We start from the raw sequence: 18,717 nt of genomic DNA, 5'->3' as shown, positions 1-18,717 counted from the left end.
TGATTTGATCACAGTTTATTCTGATACTTGATATTTTATTCTTATTTTCTACGTAGTATGTCATTATATGTAAGAGGTTGGCTGTGGTCTCTGACTTTATCTTTTACTACTCTCCCTCATTCCATTCTGTTCCAGCAACTCTGGCCTTCTTTCCATTCTTCAAACATATCAGATACACTCTTCCCTCTTTGAGTCTGCTAAAATGTCACCTCAGTGAGGCCCCACCCCAATTAAAATGGCAATCTGCATACGTTTTCCCCAGCACTCCTGATCTTCCGCACCTGTCCTCCCCCCCCCTTTTTTTTTTCTTTAATATAGCACTCATTATCTTCTAAATAACCATATGGGATGTATTTATTTTGGTTACTGGTTGTCCTCAATTACAAAAGGGTAAGTGCCACCTAAGTGCAGAACTTTATGAATTTTGTTAACAAATGCATCCGTTGATCCCAGAATAGTTCCTGGGGTGTAACAAGTGCTTAATAAAAATATTAAAGGGATTAATAATATTTGAGAGTAGTAAATTCTAAGAAGTTGAAGTTTTTCTGTAAATTTTCACCATTAATTTATTGCTTTATTTCAGAAGTGTAGTGTTGCATTCTTAGCTTTAAATACATTGGGATGGTCTAGATAACCAAGTTTTGGAAGTGTGCCATGGATGCTTGGGCATTTGCTTTATAAGTAATGGCATCTACCTTTTTAATCATATTGTTTAAATCTTCTGGGTCTTTTTTATTTTTCATTCAACTTTTTACAGGTTTGTGATTCCATACTAGGTTCCATACTGGAGGGGAACCAAAGAAGAAATAAGTACTGACTTAAATTTAAAACAGGGATAATAGTAACATCTACCTACTGGGATCACTGTGAGGATTAAGTACTAATAGTGTGTAAAGGACAGTACATGTAAAGGGCTTTAAACGAGGCATATCTTATATGCTTAATCAGCTACTATTTTGGTGGTTATAGAGGGGTACCGAGTACATCATCAGTTTATAATAGATGAGCTGGTATGTCTCCCAAGAACTTATTAGTAAATTGTCTCTTTAAAATTCAGATATTTTCCTGTACAATAATACGTCATGGCTTGATTCCAGCTGAGCCCACAGAATCTATCAAACGTCTGTGAGCATCTCTTAGGAACAGGAGAAGGGTAAAGAGTAGAGATGGGGACAGGTAAGGGAGGAAGAACCAGCATGCGGAAAACCCCTGCAAGGATGAAGTCTAGGTTCCTGTCTCCTTTTTCCTGTTCCTGGGTGGCATCAGTGACAGTGGGGCAGTTGCGAGAAAGGCAAAGGGGTGACAGTGGAAACCGTGGACAGAAGAGGCTCTTACTTGGGTTTTTGCTATCAAAGACCTTGTTACCACTTGCGCTAGTAAAAAATGAGGAAGAAAAAATGGATCCTTGGTGCTCAGACTGTGAGTGGATGAAATTTGGGAACTGCAGACTTAAAAAAAATAAAGTTCTCATTTCATACATGGCTTCAGTCCTTGTCCTTAACAATAGGTGTTCACGTATGCTCGAGACACAACCAAAGAAGTGACAGGCATTCAGTAATAGATACAAGCTAAGACCTAAATGAATTAAATTGTGCCTGGTGAACAATAAGTAATCAGGTCCCTTCTCTCTATCTCACTTTCATTGCTGTAGTTGGGCCCTCATTATCTCTTACTTGGTCTAGAGATGCAGCTTCCTAACTGGACTCTGCCTTGACTTCCCCTTTCCCCCACAACAAGCCAAACCATCCTCCACACTAAAGCCAAAGTGATCTCTGTAAAATGAAATCTTGCATGTTGCTCCTGCTGAAAATGATTTAATGATCCCCTAGTACCAATAGGAATAAGTCTCAACTCTTTTAGATGGCATTCGGGGATCTTCACCATCTGTCTAACTAACCTCTTTGGCTTCTTCCTCCTTTTCCTGCCAGTATATCCTAAGTTCCAGTCATATTAGACTAGAAATTATTGTTCCCTGAGCCCAGTGGTGAGCTCATTTCACTCTTTTGCACCTTTGCCCATGCTGATTCTGCTGCGTGGAATGTACCTCTTCTTTCTCTACATCTTCTTTGACCCCTAATTAGTCTCGCTCCTTCAGAGAAGTCAGCACTGATTGTTTCTTCTTTTGTGTCCTCGTCCTGCTTTGCACATAACCTCTCGTACCACTATTCACATTTGCTTTCAGTTACTTATTTATATGTTGGTCTTCCCTGTCAGCTTATGAGTTTCTTCATGACTGAGATTGTGTCTTATTTATGGTTGTATCCCTAGCTCTTACAGCGTGCCTAGCACATTCTAGATGTTCCATAAATGTTTGTTAAATCAGTGAGATGGGAATTCTTAGGTGGCGAAAATCACAAATGAAGCTAGGCTAGGGTATAATTGTTAAATTGTCAGAAGATTTTTTGGGGAGACCCAACAGCTGCCACATGCATCATTTATAACATGGCAGCTATACAGATGGGCTGGGTAATACAAAGATGGTTACATTGAGGGAGCCATGTAGTCCTCTTTATCAGCATGATAGATCCTTTGTTCCTCATGTGCATCTGTCTGACACCGTTAGAACCAATTAGACTTAAATAGAAGATTAGCAGTTCTCTTCCTTAACAAGGAAAATTATTAATTCGTTCATGAAACAAAAGAATACATATTGTCATGTAATATTACAAAATTACATTATATCAACTAGAGGATCCTGATTAATTCACTGAACAAATATTTGTTGGTATTTACTGAGTATCTTCCGTTTTGGATGCTGGAGAACACAGTGATCATAAAATAGATGAGCTTTTGAACTTTGGAGGTAATGGGAGGTGGAGGTATAAAGAGAGAAAATAAACAAATATCAAATAAATGAACAAAATTTCAGATAGGGCTAAATCTGATAAAAAGTCTTAAGTGGTGTGTGTTCTGGTTTGTTAAAGCTGCTGTTATGCAAAATACCAGAAATGGATTGGCTTTTATAAAGGGGATTTATTATGTTACAAATGTACAGTTCTAAGGCCATCAGAGTGTCCAAACTAAGGCATCAACACAAGGATCTCTTCATTGAAGAAAGGCCAGTGGCATCCGGAACACTTCTGTCAACTGGGAAGGCACGTGGCTGGTGTCTGTTGGTCCTTTGCTCCTAGATTCTGGTTTCAAAATGGCTTTCTCCAAAATGTCTCTGGGCGTCTGCCTCTCTTAGCTTCTGTCTGTCAGCTCCTGTGCATTTGTTCTCCCAGGGCATTTCTCTCTAAGCGTCTGGGGGTCCTCTCTTAGCTTCTCTGGGGCAAACTCTGGGCTTCATCTCATAGCTTAGCATCTCCAAATGTCTTTCCATCTGCAGCTGCAAGTGTCTGGGTCTCTGTTGGCTCTTAGCTTCTCCCAGGGGCAAACTCTGGATTACATATCTTAGCTTCTCTCCAAAATGTCTCTCTCAGCTTCTCTGAGCTCCTTCTCTCTGTGAGCTCTCTTAAAGGACTCCGGTTATCTAAGTAAGACCTACCAGGAATGGTTGGAGTCACCTCTACACCCACAGTTGGGTGGGTCACATCTCCATGGAAACATTCAATCTAAAGATTTCACCCAGCAAGATTGGATTTAAAGATCATGGCTCTTCTGGGGTCCATAACCATTTCAAACTGGCACAGGGTGGTTGATAGGGAGTACTTTTGGGATGGGCTGATGGGGAAAGGCCTCTCTTGCAGGTGATGTGGTACAGTGCTATTTCCCAGAGCACACTGAGAACAGCTAGTTTAGGAAAATGATTATGTCTTAGAAGGACATAGGGTATTTCTCTTTATGAAGGTTGATTTACCACTATAGGCTTCTTTAGAAAGAGGCTTCTCTGGGAGAGTTTGTTAGTTCTATATATATACTGTGTTTTAAAAGTAATCATTTCTCAAATTTCATGGATGTGATTCTTCTCCTACATGGATTTTCTTAGCATTTATCCTTGTCTAGTGTGAGAGCATATTTCCAAGATGATGGACTGGTTAACTAATGTATCTAGGGCTGGTATTTTATTTTGGTGAAGGATTTTCTTTTTGTTTTGGAAGTCTAAAATTTGTTTAGAAATTTTCCCTCCTTTTAGGTGGTACTCTTGGTGCCTAGTCTTATCATGGGGGGATGAAGTTATTACCATATAGTGAAAATTTTTGCTTTATCCTAATTCCATGGTATAAAGTATTTTGCTTAAGCTTATACACATTCCAAGCTTTATTTTCTCAATAGTATAAATAGTATAACCCCATCATGATATTTAAAATGTATTATAGAAAAGTAATATATTAACTTAAAAGTTTTGAGTGTTAATACTAGAAATACTGAAGGGTAAGTGTGTTTCTTAAAAATTGGCAAATTGGAGGCGGGGCAAGATGGTGGATTGGTGAGCTGTATGTTTTAGTTACTCCTCCAGGAAAGTAGGTAGAAAGCCAGGAACTGCGTGGACTGGACACCACAGAGCAATTTGACTTTCGGCATACTTCATACAACACTCATGAACACGTTGAACTGCTGAGATCAGCGAAATCTGTAAGTTTTTGCGGCCAGGGGACCCACGCCCCTCCCTGCCAGGCTCAGTCCCGTGGAAGGAGGGGCTGTCAGCTCCGGGAAGAAGAAGGGAGAACTGCAGTGGCAGCCCTTATCGGAAACTCATTCTACTGATCCAAACTCCAACCATAGATAGACTGAGACCAGACACCAGAGAATCTGAGAGCAGCCAGCCCAGCAGAGAGGAGACAGGCATAGAAAAAAAACAACACGAAAAACTCCAAAATAAAAGCGGAGGATTTTTGGAGTTCTGGTGAACATAGAAAGGGGAAGGGCAGAGCTCAGGCCCTGAGGCGCATATGCAAATCCCGAAGAAAAGCTGATCTCTCTGCCATGTGGACCTTTCCTTAATGGCCCTGGTTGCTTTGTCTCTTAGCATTTCAATAACCCGTTAGATCTGCGAGGAGGGCTTTTTTTTTTTTTTTTTTTTTTTTTTTTTTTTAATGTTTTTTTTTTTCTGTTTCTAAAACAATTACTCTAAGAAGCCCAATACAGAAAGCCTCAAAGACTTGCGATTTGGGCAGGTCAAGACAAGAGCAGAACTAAGAGAGCCCTGAGACAAAACGCAATAATCCAGTGGCTGAGAAAATTCACTAAACACCACAACTTCCCAAGAAAAGGGGGGTGTCCGCTCACAGCCATCATCCTGGTGGACAGGAAACACTCCTGCCCATTGCCAGCCCCATAGCCCAGAGCTGCCCCAGACAACCCAGTGTGACGGAAGTGCTTCAAATAACAGGCACACACCACAAAACTGGGCGTGGACGTTAGCCTTCCCTGCACCCTCAGCTGGTTGTCCCAGAGTTGGGAAGGTGGAGCAGTGTGAATTAACAAAGCCCCATTCAGCCATCATTTCAGCAGACTGGGAGCCTCCCTACACAGCCCAGCAGCCCAGAACCGCCCTGGGGGGACGGCACTCACCTGTGACATAGCACAGTCATCCTTCAACAGAGGACCAGGGGGTGCACGGCCTGGAAGAGGGACCCACTCGCAAGTCTCAGGAGCCATACGCCAATACCAAGGTCTTGTGGGTCAGTGGCAGAGACAAACTGGCAGGACTGAACTGAAGGATTAGACTATTGCAGCAGCTTTAAAACTCCAGGAACACCAGGGAGATTTGATTGTTAGAGTCACCCCCCCTCCCTGACTGCCCAGACCCACGCCCCATATACAGGGCGGGCAACACCAATTACACACGCAAGCTTGGTACACCAGTTGGACCCCACGAGACTCACTCCCCCACTCACCACAAAGGAAAAGCAGGGGAGAACTGGCGCGTGGAGAACAGGTGGCTTGTGGACACCACCTGCTGGTTAGTTAGAGAAAGTGTACTCCACGGAGCTGTAGATCTGATAAATTAGAGATAAGGACTTCAATTGGTCTACAAATCCTAAAAGAACCCTATCAAGTTAAGCAAATGCCAAAAGGCCAAAAACAACAGAAAATTATAAAGTGTATGAAAAAAGCAGACGATATAACCCAAGCCCAAGCACCCAAATCAAAAGATCAGAAGAGACACAGTCCCGAGAGCAACTAATCAAAGAACTAAGGATGAACAATGAGACCACAGTACGAGGTACAGAGGATATCAAGAAGACCCTAGAAGAGCATAAAGAAGACATTGCAAGACTAAATAAAAAAATAGATGATCTTATGGAAATTAAAGAAACTGTTCACCAAATTAAAAAGATTCTGGATACTCATAGTAGAAGACTAGAGGAAGTTGAACAACGAATCAGTGACCTAGAAGATGACAGAATGGAAAATGAAAGCACAAAAGAAAGAGTGGGGAAAAAATCGAAAAAATTGAAATGGACCTCAGGGATATGATAGATAATATAAAACGTCCAAATATAAGACTCATTGGTTTTCCAGAAGGGGAAGAAAAGGGTAAAGGTCTAGGAAGAGTATTCAAAAAAATTGTTGGAGAAAACTTCCCAAATCTTCTAAACACCATAAATACACAAATCATAAATGCCCAGTGAACTCCAAATAGAATAAATCCAAATAAACCCACTCGGAGACGTATTCTGATCACACTGTCAAACACGGGAGAGAAGGAGCAAGTTCTGAAAGCAGCAAGAGAAAAGCAATTCACCACATACAAAGGAACCAGCATAAGACTAAGTAGTGACTACTCAGTAGCCACCATGGAGGCGAGAAGGCAGTGGCAAGATATATTTAAAATTCTGAGTGAGAAAAATTTCCAACGAAGAATACTTTATCCAGCAAAGCTCTCCTTCAAATTTGAGGGGGAGCTTAAATTTTTCACAAACAAATGCTGAGAGAATTTGCTAACAAGAGACCTGTCCTACTGGAGATACTAAAGGGAGCCCTACAGACAGAAACAAAGAAAGGAGAGAGAGACTTGGAGAAAGGTTCAGTACTAAAGAGATTCAGTATGAGTACATTAAAGGATATTAATAGAGAGAGGGGAAAAATATATATGACAAACATAAACCAAAGGATAAGATGGCTGATTCAAGAAATGCCTTCACGGTTATAACATTGAATGTAAATGGATTAAACACCCCAATTGAAAGATATAGATTCACAGAATGGACTAAAAAAAATGAACCATCAATATGTTGCATACAAGAGACTCATCTTAGACACAGGGACACAAAGAAATTGAAAGTGAAAGGATGGAAAAAAATATTTCATGCAAGCTACAGCCAAAAGAAAGCAGGTGTAGCAATATTAATCTCAGATAAAATAGACTTTAAATGCAGGGATGTTTTGAGGGACAAAGAAGGCCACTACATACTAATAAAAGGGGCAATTCAACAAGAAGAAATAACAATCATAAATGTTTATGCACCCAATCAAGGTGCCACAAAATACATGAGAGAAACACTGGCAAAACTAAAGGAAGCAATGGATGTTTCCACAATAATTGTGGGAGACTTCAACACATCACTCTCTCCTATAGATAGATCAACCAGACAGAAAACCAATAAGGGAATTGAAAACCTAAGCAATCTGATAAATGAATTAGATTTAACAGACATATATAGAATATTACATCCCAAATCACCAGGATACACATACTTTTCTAGTGCTCACGGAACTTTCTCCAGAATAGATCATATGCTGGGAAATAAAACAAAGCTCAATAAATTTAAAAAGATTGAAATTATTGAAAGCACATTCTCTGACCACAATGGAATACAATTAGAAGTCAATAACCATCAGAGACTTAGAAAATTCACAAATACCTGGAGGTTAAACAACACACTCCTAAACAATCAGTGGGTTAAAGAAGAAATAGCAAGAGAAATTACTAAATATAAAGAGATGAATGAAAATGAGAATACAACATACCAAAACCTATGGGATGCAGCAAAAGCAGTACTGAGGGGGAAATTTATGGCACTAAATGCATATATTAAAAAGGAAAAAGGAGCCAAAATCAAAGAACTAATGGATCAACTAAAGAAGCTAGAAAATGAACAGCAAACCAGTCTTAAACCAATTAGAAGAAAAGAAATAACAAGGATTAAAGCAGAAATAAATGACATAGAGAACAAAAAAACAATATGATAAATATCACCAAAAGTTGGTTCTTTGAGAAGATCAACAAGTTTGACAAGCCCCTAGCTAGACTGACAAAATCAAAAAGAGAGAAGACCCATATAAACAAAATAATGAATGAAAAGGGTGACATAACTGCAGATCCCGAGGAAATTAGAAGAATTATAACAGGATACTATGAACAACTGTATGGCAACAAACTGGATAATGTAGAGGAAGTGGACAATTTCCTGGAAACATATGAACAACCTAGACTGACCAGAGAAGAAATAAAAGACCTCAACCTACCCATCACAAGCAAAGAGATCCAATCAGTCATCAAAAATCTTCCCACAAATAAATGCCCAGGGCCAGATGGCTTCACAGGGGAATTCTACCAAACTTCCCAGAAAGAACTGACACCAATCTTACTTAAACTCTTTCAGAGCACTGACGAAAATGGAACACTACCTAACTCATTTTATGAAGCTAACATCAATCTAATACCAAAACCAGGCAAAGAGGCTACAAAAAGGGAAAACTACCGGCCAATCTCCCTAATGAATATAGATGCAAAAATCCTCAACAAAATGCTTGCAAATCGAATCCAAAGACACATTAAAAAAATCATACACCTTGGCCAAGTGGCATTCATTCCAGGCATGCAAGGATGGTTCAACATAAGAAAATCAATGTATTGCAACACATTAACAATTCGAAAGGGAAAAATCAAATGATCATCTCAATAGATGCTGAAAAGCATTTGACAAAATCCAACATCCGTTTTTGATAAAAACACTTCAAAAGGTAGGAATTGAAGGAAACTTCCTCAATATGATAAAGAGCATATATGAAAAACCCACAGCCAGCATACTACTCAATGGTGAGAGACTGAAAGCCTTCCCTGTAAGATCAGGAACGAGACAAGGATGCCCGCTATCACCACGGTTATTCAACATTGTGCTGGAAGTGCTAGCCAGGGCAATCCGGGAAGACAAAGAAATGAAAGGCACCCAAATTGGAAAAGAAGATGTAAAACTGTCACTGTTTGCAGATGATATGATCTTATATCTGGAAAACCCTGAGAAATTGACGATACAGCTACTAGAGCTAATAAACAAATTTAGCAAAGTAGCGGGATACAAGATTACTGCACATAAGTCAGTAATGTTTCTATATGCTAGAAATGAATGAAGTGAAGGGACACTCAAGAAAAAGATACCATTTTCAATAGGAACTAAAAAAATCAAGTACCTAGGAATAAACTTAACCAAAGATATAAAAGACCTATACAAAGAAAACTACATAACTCTACTAAAAGAAATAGAGGAGGACCTTAAAAGATGGAAAAATATTCCATGTTCATGGATAGGAAGGCTAAATGTCATTAAGATGTCAATTCTCCCCAAACTCATCTACAGATTCAATGCAATCCCAATCAAAATACCAACAACCTACTTTGCAGACTTGGAAAAGCTAGTTATCAAATTTATTTGGAAAGGGACGATGCCTCGAATTGCTAAAGACACTCTAAAAAAGACAAATGAAGTGGGAGGACTTACACTCCCTGACTTTGAAGCTTATTATAAAGCCACAGTTGCCAAAACAGCATGGTACTGGCACAAAGATAGACATATAGATCAATGGAATCGAATTGCAAATTCTGAGATAGACCCTCAGATCTGTGGCCGACTGATCTTTGATAAGGCCCCCAAAGTCACTGAACTGAGTCATAATGGTCTTTTCACAAATGGGGCTGGGAGAGTTGGATATCCATATCCAAAAGAATGAAAAAGGACCCCTACCTCACCCCCTACACAAAAATTAACTCAAAATGGACCAAAGATCTCAATATAAAGGAAAGCACCATAAAACTCCTAGAAGATAATGTAGGAAAACATCTTCAAGACCTTGTATTAGGTGGCCACTTCCTAGACTTTACACCCAAAGCACAAGCAACAAAAGAAAAAAGAGATAAATGGGAACTCCTCAAGCTTAGAAGTTTCTGCACCTCAAAGGAATTTCTCAAAAAGGTAAAGAGGCAGCCAACTCAATGGGAAAAAATTTTTGGAAACCATGTATCTGACAAAAGACTGATATCTTGCATATATAAAGAAATCCTACAACTCAATGACAATAGTACAGACAGCCCAATTATAAAATGGCAAAAGATATGAAAAGACAGTTCTCTGAAGAGGAAATACAAATGGCCAAGAAACACATGAAAAAATGTTCAGCTTCACTAGCTATTAGAGAGATGCAAATTAAGACCACAATGAGATACCATCTAACACCGATTAGAATGGCTGCCATTAAACATACAGGAAACTACAAATGCTGGAGAAAATGGAACTCTTATTCTTTGTTGGTGGGACTGTATAATTCAGCCACTCTGGAAGTCAGTCTGGCAGTTCCTTAGAAAACTAGATATAGAGTTACCATTCCATCCAGCGATTGCACTTCTCGGTATATACCCAGAAGATTGGAAAGCAGTAACACAAACAGATATCTGCACGCCAATGTTCATAGCAGCATTATTCACAATTGCCAAGAGATGGAAAGAACCCAAATGTCCTTCAACAGATGAGTGGATAAATAAAAGTGGTATATACACACGATGGAATACTACACGGCAGTAAGAAGGAACAATCTCGTGAAACATATGACAACATGGATGAACCTCGAAGACATAATGCTGAGCGAAATAAGCCAGGCACAAAAAGAGAAATATTTTATGCTACCACTAATGTGAGCTTTGAAAAATGTAAAACGATTTATAATGTAGAATGTAGAATGTAGGGGAACTAGCAATAGAGAGCAATTAAGGAAGGGGGAACAATAATCCAAGAAGAACAGATAAGCTATCATGGGTATATTTAGCATTCTGGGAATGCCCAGGAATGGCTATGGTCTGTTAATTTCTGAAGGGTATAGTAGGAACCAGTTCACAGGTAACTTTCTTGGGATAGAGTAGGAACATGTTGGAAGTAAAGTAGTTATCTTAGGTTAATTGTCTTTTTCTTACTCCCTTGTTATGGTCTCTTTGAAATGTTCTTTTATTCTATGTTTTTTTTTTTAATTATTTTTTAATTTTTTTATTTTTCATACAGTTGATTTAAAAAAAAAAATGTTTAAAAAAAAACAAGGGAAAAAAATATGTAGAGCCCCCTTGAGGAGCCTGTGGAGAATGCAGGGGTATTGGCCTACCCCACATCAATGGTTGCTAACATGACCACAGACATAGGGGACTGGTGGTTTGATGAGTTGAGCCGTCTAACACAGGATTTACCCTTGGGAAGACGTTTGCTGCAAAGGAGAGGCTAGGCCTCCTTATAATTGTGCCTAAGAGCCTCCTCCCAAATGCCTCTTTGTTGCTCAGATGTGGCCCTCTCTCTCTAGCTAAGCCAGCTTGAAAGGTGAAATCACTGCCCTTCCCCCCTACATGGGATCAGACACCCAGGGGAGTGAATCTCCCTGGCAATGTGGAATATGACTCCCAGGGAGGAATGTAGACCCAGCATCATGGGATGGAGAACATCTTGACCAAAAGGGGGATGTGAAAGGAAATGAAATAAGCTTCAGAGGCAGAGAGATTCCAAAAGGAGCCGAGAGATCACTCTGGTGGGCACTGTTATGCACAATTTAGACAACCCTTTTTAGGTTCTATAGAATTGGGGTAGCTGGTGGTGGACACCTGAAACTATCAAACTGCAACCCAGAACCCATGAATCTCGAAGACAGTTGTATAAAAATGTAGCTTATGAGGGGTGACAATGGGATTGGGAAAGCCATAAGGACCACACTCCCCTTTGTCTAGTTTATGGATGGATGAGTAGAAAAATAGGGGAAGGAAACAAACCAACAAACAGACAAAGGCACCCAGTGTTCTTTTTTACTTCAGTTGCTCTTTTTCACTTTAATTATTATTCTTGTTATTTGTGTGTGTGTGCTAATGAAGGTGTCAGGGATTGATTTAGGTGATGAATGTACAACTATGTAATGGTACTCTGAATAATTGAATGTACGATTTGTTTTGTATGACTGCATGGTATGTGAATATATCTCAATGAAATGAAGATTTAAAAAAAAAAACTATACTGCAAGAGTCTGAATACAGAAGAAACGTATGAGAATCCAGCTTTCTTCTACTAAGACAGTTACAAAAGAGATTTACAAAACGTAAAATTGTAACTCTTTTCTCTGTTTTTTTCTTCTTTGGAAAATGTATTTTTTTCATAAAAACATGTTAAAATGTAATAGATTTATTATAGTTATTTTAAAATTAAATATATATTTAAAAAAAAAAATTGGCAAATTATTGTTTCCTAGCCTTCATAGCATATTCTGTTTTTCCAGGTAGACTATAGTGGAGGTTTTGAGCCTTTCAGTGTTCTTCGCTTTAGCCAGAAATTTGTGGATCGGGTAGCTAATCCAAAAGATGTTGTCCATTTCTTCAGGCATAGAGAACAAAAAGAAAAAACAGGTAAGCTAGTTATTTTTGCAAGTTAAATATGCTCTTATAAGGTTTATGTAAGTGAATCTTTAGTAAAAGAAGTATAAAATAATAATAGCGTAAGATGATTTAGTATGTTTCTAATATCTCAGACAAATAATCTATCGAATAATTAAATCTATTGCCTTCTAAAAATTAGATAGCAATCATTATATCAAGTGGATATCAATAAAGACATGGAAGGCTTTCTCTGCTGTTTTTGTAAACAATGCTGCTGTTTTTTAAACAATATACAGATTTTAGAGGTTTGTTGCACAAAATAAGTACCAATTATTTACTAATACATTATTAATGTTCAGAGAATACATCCCCAATTTTTGCATGAAGTATTTTCACTTCAGTGGTTTAAAAGGATTCCAGTCTTTTGAAATAAGCAGTGTCCCATACCTTGATGTTTCTGTTCTCCAGATAATTAATTAATTGCCCCTATTTTACCATTTACGAAAAAGGTCATCTGACTGAAGTAGTCCTCCTTTATAAGAAATATTGGTCATGTTAAATATGGAGGTTCTTCTCTTGGAGTTATTGAGTAAAAAGTAAGCTACCTAGATTTTTATTAAGCCAGATTTAATGGGCTTCTAGTTTCAATATCACATGGTCATCAGAAATTGCATGGTTTGTTAATTCATCCTCAAACAGTTATTCAAATATTTTAATGTCGCTTATATAATATTGTTTTAGGGGGGAAAAAATTCCGTATCTGCAAACTGTTTTTTTATGGCATGGATATTAATTAGTTGCTTATTGATAATGGTTTTCTTTAATTATACATCCCTATCAATTCCTTGAGATTTTATGGGTGAGCATTCATAAGAACACCGAGTATAGAACTAGTACCTTATTTTTCTTGGGTTTCATCCATAGCAAGTTTTGTTCTAGTGATGCCTTTTTTGTTTAAACATAAATTACTCTGTGGAAACAATGACATGTTTGTATGTTTTATTAAAAGCAGTTTCTGTTATATTGGCCAGCTCTGCCCTTCTTAGATGTGTGACTTTGTGCAGATTATTTAACTTTGCCCATTTGGATATATTATGTCCCCCCCAAAAGCCATGTTTTAATCCAATCTTGTGGGATATTTGGATTAGGTTGTTTCCATGGAAATGTGACTCACCCAACTGTAGGTGATACTTCCGATTAGATTATTTCCGTGGAGGTGTGGCCCTGCCCATTCAGCGTGGGTCTTGATTAGTTTGCTAGAGTCCTTTAAAAGGAGTGGACCCAGACACTTGCTGATGCTTTGAGATGCTAGCCCAGAGTTGGCTCCAGAGGAGCTAAGAGAAGACAGAATGCCCCAAGAGCTGCTGAGAGAGACTTTTGGAGAGACACTTGGGAGCTGACAGATGCTGAGAGATGCTTGGATATGTTTGGAGATGGAGATGCTAGCCCAGAGTTTGCCTTAGAGAAGCTAAGAGAGACCCAGAAACATTTTGGAGAAAGCCGTTTTGAAACGCAACCTGGGAGTAAAGGAACAGCACATACCAGCCCTGTGCCTTCCCAGATGACAGAAGTTTTCTAGACGCCATCACCTTTCTTCGGTGAAGGTATCCTCTTTTTGATACCTTAGTTTGGACACTTTTATGGCCTTGAAACTGTAAATTTGTGACCTAATAAACCCCCTTTATAAAAACCAATCCATTTCTGGTATTTTGCATAATGGCAGCATTAGCAAACCGGAACATTAACCTTTCTGATGTTTGGTTTTCTCGTCTATAAAATCAGGATTATAACTGTTCCTGCCTCGTGGGATTGTTGGGAGGAGTAGATGACACACTATATTTAAATGGTCTTCACATAGTGTCATTTACATACACTACAGTATATCATAAAATGTAGTAATCATATTTATTAATTAATATTAACTATCCTGCTTGGAAATGTAAAAAAGATTTTTGTTCACTTGTGCTTAAACTTAGCAAGAGGCACAATGAACTTTGTGCCTTTATACCTTCTAGGCCTTTGCATATACTTCTTCCTCTGCCTGAAATGTTTTTTTTCCCCTTTTTTGCTTCATGAATCTTCTTCATTCTGCAAGTTTTCATTTGAGTAACACCTTCTTTGCACATTATTTTCAGCTTTCTTTAAAAAGTCATTGTTTCCTCTTCTTTGGTGTTACATTATCAGTTCCTGCCTGTGCTGTAGCACTTATCTACTTGTACCATAATAATTATTCTTATGGGCAAGGATCCTGTCTTGTTTTACTATTGTGTTTTCAACACTGTCTGGTACCTGCTAGACACTTAGTTGTTCAACTGATGAAGGTTATGAGAGCTGATACTAGGCCCTGTGTTGCCTGATTTCCTGCCCAGTGCTCTTCCTGGTCTGTACCTATGGCATTTTTAGAAGATAGGGGAAAAGGGCCAAATAAAAAAAATTGGATTGGGATATTTGTGAACACTTCCAATTTGATACTTATAAAATTAAAAATTCTTTGGACTGACTTAATAATACTTTGTATTTTCATTTTGAACAGAGAATTAATTGATTTTTGTAGAGAAATCTCATTGTTTTCTTTTTTAACAAAAAACATGTATAAAGCTTTGCAAATTATTTTTAGTACCTTAACTTATAAGAAAAACCATGCAAATCCAATAAATGAATGCCCCTCACCCTTTTTGCCTTCTAAACTTTCCAATGACTCTTCCAGGCAAGAAGGGATTCATTCACTTGACAGTATTTTTGATTTATACAGTAGTTTATGTTTTCTGATTTAAGTGACTTCATTTACTTTGTACATTTAACCCTATATCTGATATTTCAGTATACTTTTCAGAAATGGAAACCTTTAGTCTATTCTTAAAGTAAATTGAAAATTTAGACTTTGATCCTATTTCTCTACTTTTATGAATCATGAAGAAGCACTTTTGGGAAACAGAATTGTAATGTTGTTATTCCTTTTCTTCTGTCTATATCTTCTTTAGTAAATGGCACAATACAAAAATTATATTTTACCAAGATTAAACAAGTATAGGCCTTGACCATGCTGCACAAATTTTTGAAGTGTCTGAAATTTCTGTCCATAAAGATTGGCGTGATATAAAGACTTGTCAGTTTCTAGAACTGATCCTCTTGAGTTCCTTTGGTAAATATATGACCTGTAAAGTGAGAATGTCTGTCATCCTTTCTCCCCAAACTCTTGTGAGATTTATATATAAGAAATATAAAAGTATTTTCAACAAAATGTTTTTTAACAACACTTTCAGTCTCTCATCTGGGAAACAATAAAGGACTGATTTTTAAAAGTAACTACTGTGGGAAGGAGGTACAGAACAGACCAGTGGTTCTCAACCTTTTGTTTTCAGGACCTTTGTATCAGTCAGAGTCCAAGAAGGTGACAGAATACATAAAGTAATTTGAATGGGGCCAGCGGGGGGGAAGGTTAATATAAAGAAATAATAACAGGGATTGGAGTAACAGATTATTAAAAGACAAGGAAAATTTTGAAGAATGCAGGAATAGCAGATGGAAGGGCAGGCACCACACCTAGGCCATCCTCCTCTCAGGGGGGTGTAACTGTGGCTCACTGGATGGTGGAGAAATTCACTGAGGTGCTCATTTGTGGCTCACTTGATAGAGAAGTTCACCAAGGCGCTCAGCTGTGGCTTACTGGATGGAGAAGTTTGCTGAGGTGCTGTGCCAGTGGGACTTGGTAGAAATCTGCCCCCTGGAGTGCTGAGGGAAGCTGCCCACTGGGAGGTGCTGCACTGCGGAACTCACCGCACAGCTTCAGCGGGGCTGCTGAGAAGTAGTCTTAAGAGGAGTGACTAACCAGTGGCACTCCACTATGAAAATTGCCTGAACGGGGATATTCTCTGTGAAGCTGCCTGAAGGACTGTGCTGGTAGAAACTGTTCACAGAAGAACTCACTGCAGAGCTCTGGGAGGTGTGAAGGAAGCTGTCCAAGGCCAGTGGCACTCCACTGTGACACTATCCTGGGGGGGCCATGGGTGTGCTGGGGGAAGTTGCCCATAGGAAGAACTCTGCAGGAGCCTCACAAGCAGCCCACGCCCTAGCGCCAGGAAGAGAAACCCTTCCTACCCCAGGTCCCTCCAGCACCCTTTACTGAGAAAACCTTGGCATTGGCGGCATGGCCTGCAAAGGAGATCTATTTTCTGAGTTCATTTCATCACCTTGGAGCAGTCAAAGGGTGGATTTGGAGCTGGGAGGCAATAAATTAAGTGACCCAACCTCTCTCACCCTGACAAATTGAGGACCCCAAAGAGCCTTTGTTTATGTGCATTATGTTTATTGATATTTACTGTATTAGAAATTAAAACTGAGAAAATTTTCAAGTATTGTTTCAGTTTGCTGAAGCTGCCAGAATGCAATACACCAGGAATGGGTTGGCTTCTCCAATGGGGATTTATTAGTTTGTAAATTTACAGTTCTAAGGCCATGAAAATGTCCAAATCAAGGCATCAAGAGGTAGATACCTTCTCTGAGGAAAGGCTGCTGGCCTCCGATGTTCCTCTGTCACATGGAAAGGCACATGGTGACATCTGCTAATCCGTCTGTCCTGGGTTCTGGTTTCAGTGGCTTTCTCCAAAATGTCACTGAGCTTCTCTCTTAGCTTCTCTGGGCTCTCCAAATTTCATCTATCTTTTATCTTCTCATAGAGGACTCCAGAAGGTCTGTGTCACATCTCCACGGAAACAACCTAATCAAAAGGTCCCACCTGCAATAGGTCTGCACCCACAAGATTGAATTAAAAGAACATGGGCTTTTTTGAGGTCCATAACATAACAGACTCAAACTAGCACAAGTATTTACTTATTAACTTACTTAAAAGTAACAACAAGCCCATTATGTGTTAACATAACTAACATTTTTATAAAAAGTAACTTCAAAAACAGACTTTAAATGAGAAGTATAGCATTATTTTGCATTTTTCAAATCTCTTCATGTATGATGTATGGCTTAATAGAAGACAAGTGGATTCTTATATATGCTTCTGTAATTAATCTTTTGTGATACGTTGTTCTGGGTGAAATATATGAAGAGAATCCAGCCTCCCACAGATAGGTAGATGGAGAAAGGAGTGTTCTTAATAGACTTTTCAGATAATTGTGGCTATTCTCTTCAAGAATATATCAAAACTCGTATGTAGTAGTTGGTTTCTTAAAGGTTAGTTGCGATAAGAAATCTGAACCATATCAATGTATTTTCCATACTGTTATATTAAAATCCATTGGTCTCTTACTTTGAATGGATCTTTTACCCATGCATCATTTTGTAAAATCATATATTGGTCATTTGGAAAATAACGGTTGACTGATTTTTGCAGGTCTTCAGATGTTGATTATATAAGATCAGAAGATCACATTTATAAATATTGCTACCATTCTCATCAGAGAAGTCTTTGCTTATTGGGAAGATGCCAAGCTTACAGCAGATAGAAATTTTCCAAAATTCTAATTTTTGCTTGAGAGCTTGAATTTTATTGTTGTTTTCCTTGAAGTGGCCCAAGTTTCCCAAGTATGAATAATCATAGTGTGTTCATCAGTTCTCTAATGAAGTAAAAATGGTGTTTCATGAAGAAAGCACCTAGTTAAGCTGACAGTTCAAATGGCTGCAGTATGCTTTTCCCTGAGCAACCATCCTACCTAGAATGCAGCAGAAATAGTTGATGCATACTTCCCATTTATCTCACAGGATATTAGAAAGATATGTACTCAAGAGTTGAGATTTAATTAAGAGAATAAATTTTACTGTTTCATCAAGGACATTCTTAAGTGAAACTGGTCTTTTAAAAAGATAACTGAGAGAAAAAAAATAACTGACTACATGGTGGTGCCTGCTAGAACAATTTTATGCCACTGCCTTAATTCACTCCAAGTCACTGCAATTTTACACCCTGTAGTTTTGCATCATCAGTGCAAATGTTACTATACAAAAGAGGCAAAAATGCCTTAGCGTTATTATGAAAGTAGTTTTGATCTCTCAGACCCCTGAAAGGGTCTTGGGAACCCCCAGAGATACGTGGACCACACGTGGAGAACTTTCTTCTTGGAGATATGGACAAGGAGTATGACTGTGGAGGGAAAGGAAGTGGCTATTAGCAAAAGTGCCTTATTGTTGTCTTGACCAAACTGGCAGTTGATAAAACTGAGTTTAGCCACTTTCCCATGATAATACAAGGTAACTGTTTTTGGATGGAC

At 38.6% G+C, this 18,717-nt stretch overlaps 1 protein-coding gene across 3 annotated transcripts in view; it reads left to right on the top strand.

The window, feature by feature from the left end:
* Positions 1-18,717, top strand: part of MRE11 (MRE11 homolog, double strand break repair nuclease) — a 77,226-nt gene that overhangs the window by 26,124 nt on the left and 32,385 nt on the right. For all 3 annotated transcript variants that reach the window (XM_037841142.1, XM_037841140.1, XM_037841141.1), the window contains one exon: positions 12,403-12,529. In XM_037841142.1, the coding sequence (XP_037697070.1) occupies positions 12,403-12,529 (127 nt within the window). The remainder of the gene's footprint in view (positions 1-12,402; positions 12,530-18,717) is intronic.

The sequence above is a fragment of the Choloepus didactylus genome, chromosome 6 (genome assembly GCF_015220235.1).
Source record: "Choloepus didactylus isolate mChoDid1 chromosome 6, mChoDid1.pri, whole genome shotgun sequence".
In the NCBI taxonomy this organism is placed as follows: Eukaryota; Metazoa; Chordata; class Mammalia; order Pilosa; family Megalonychidae; genus Choloepus; species Choloepus didactylus.
The sequence above is the reverse complement of the archived record's forward strand: the minus strand, read 5'-3'. Positions and strand labels throughout refer to the sequence as shown.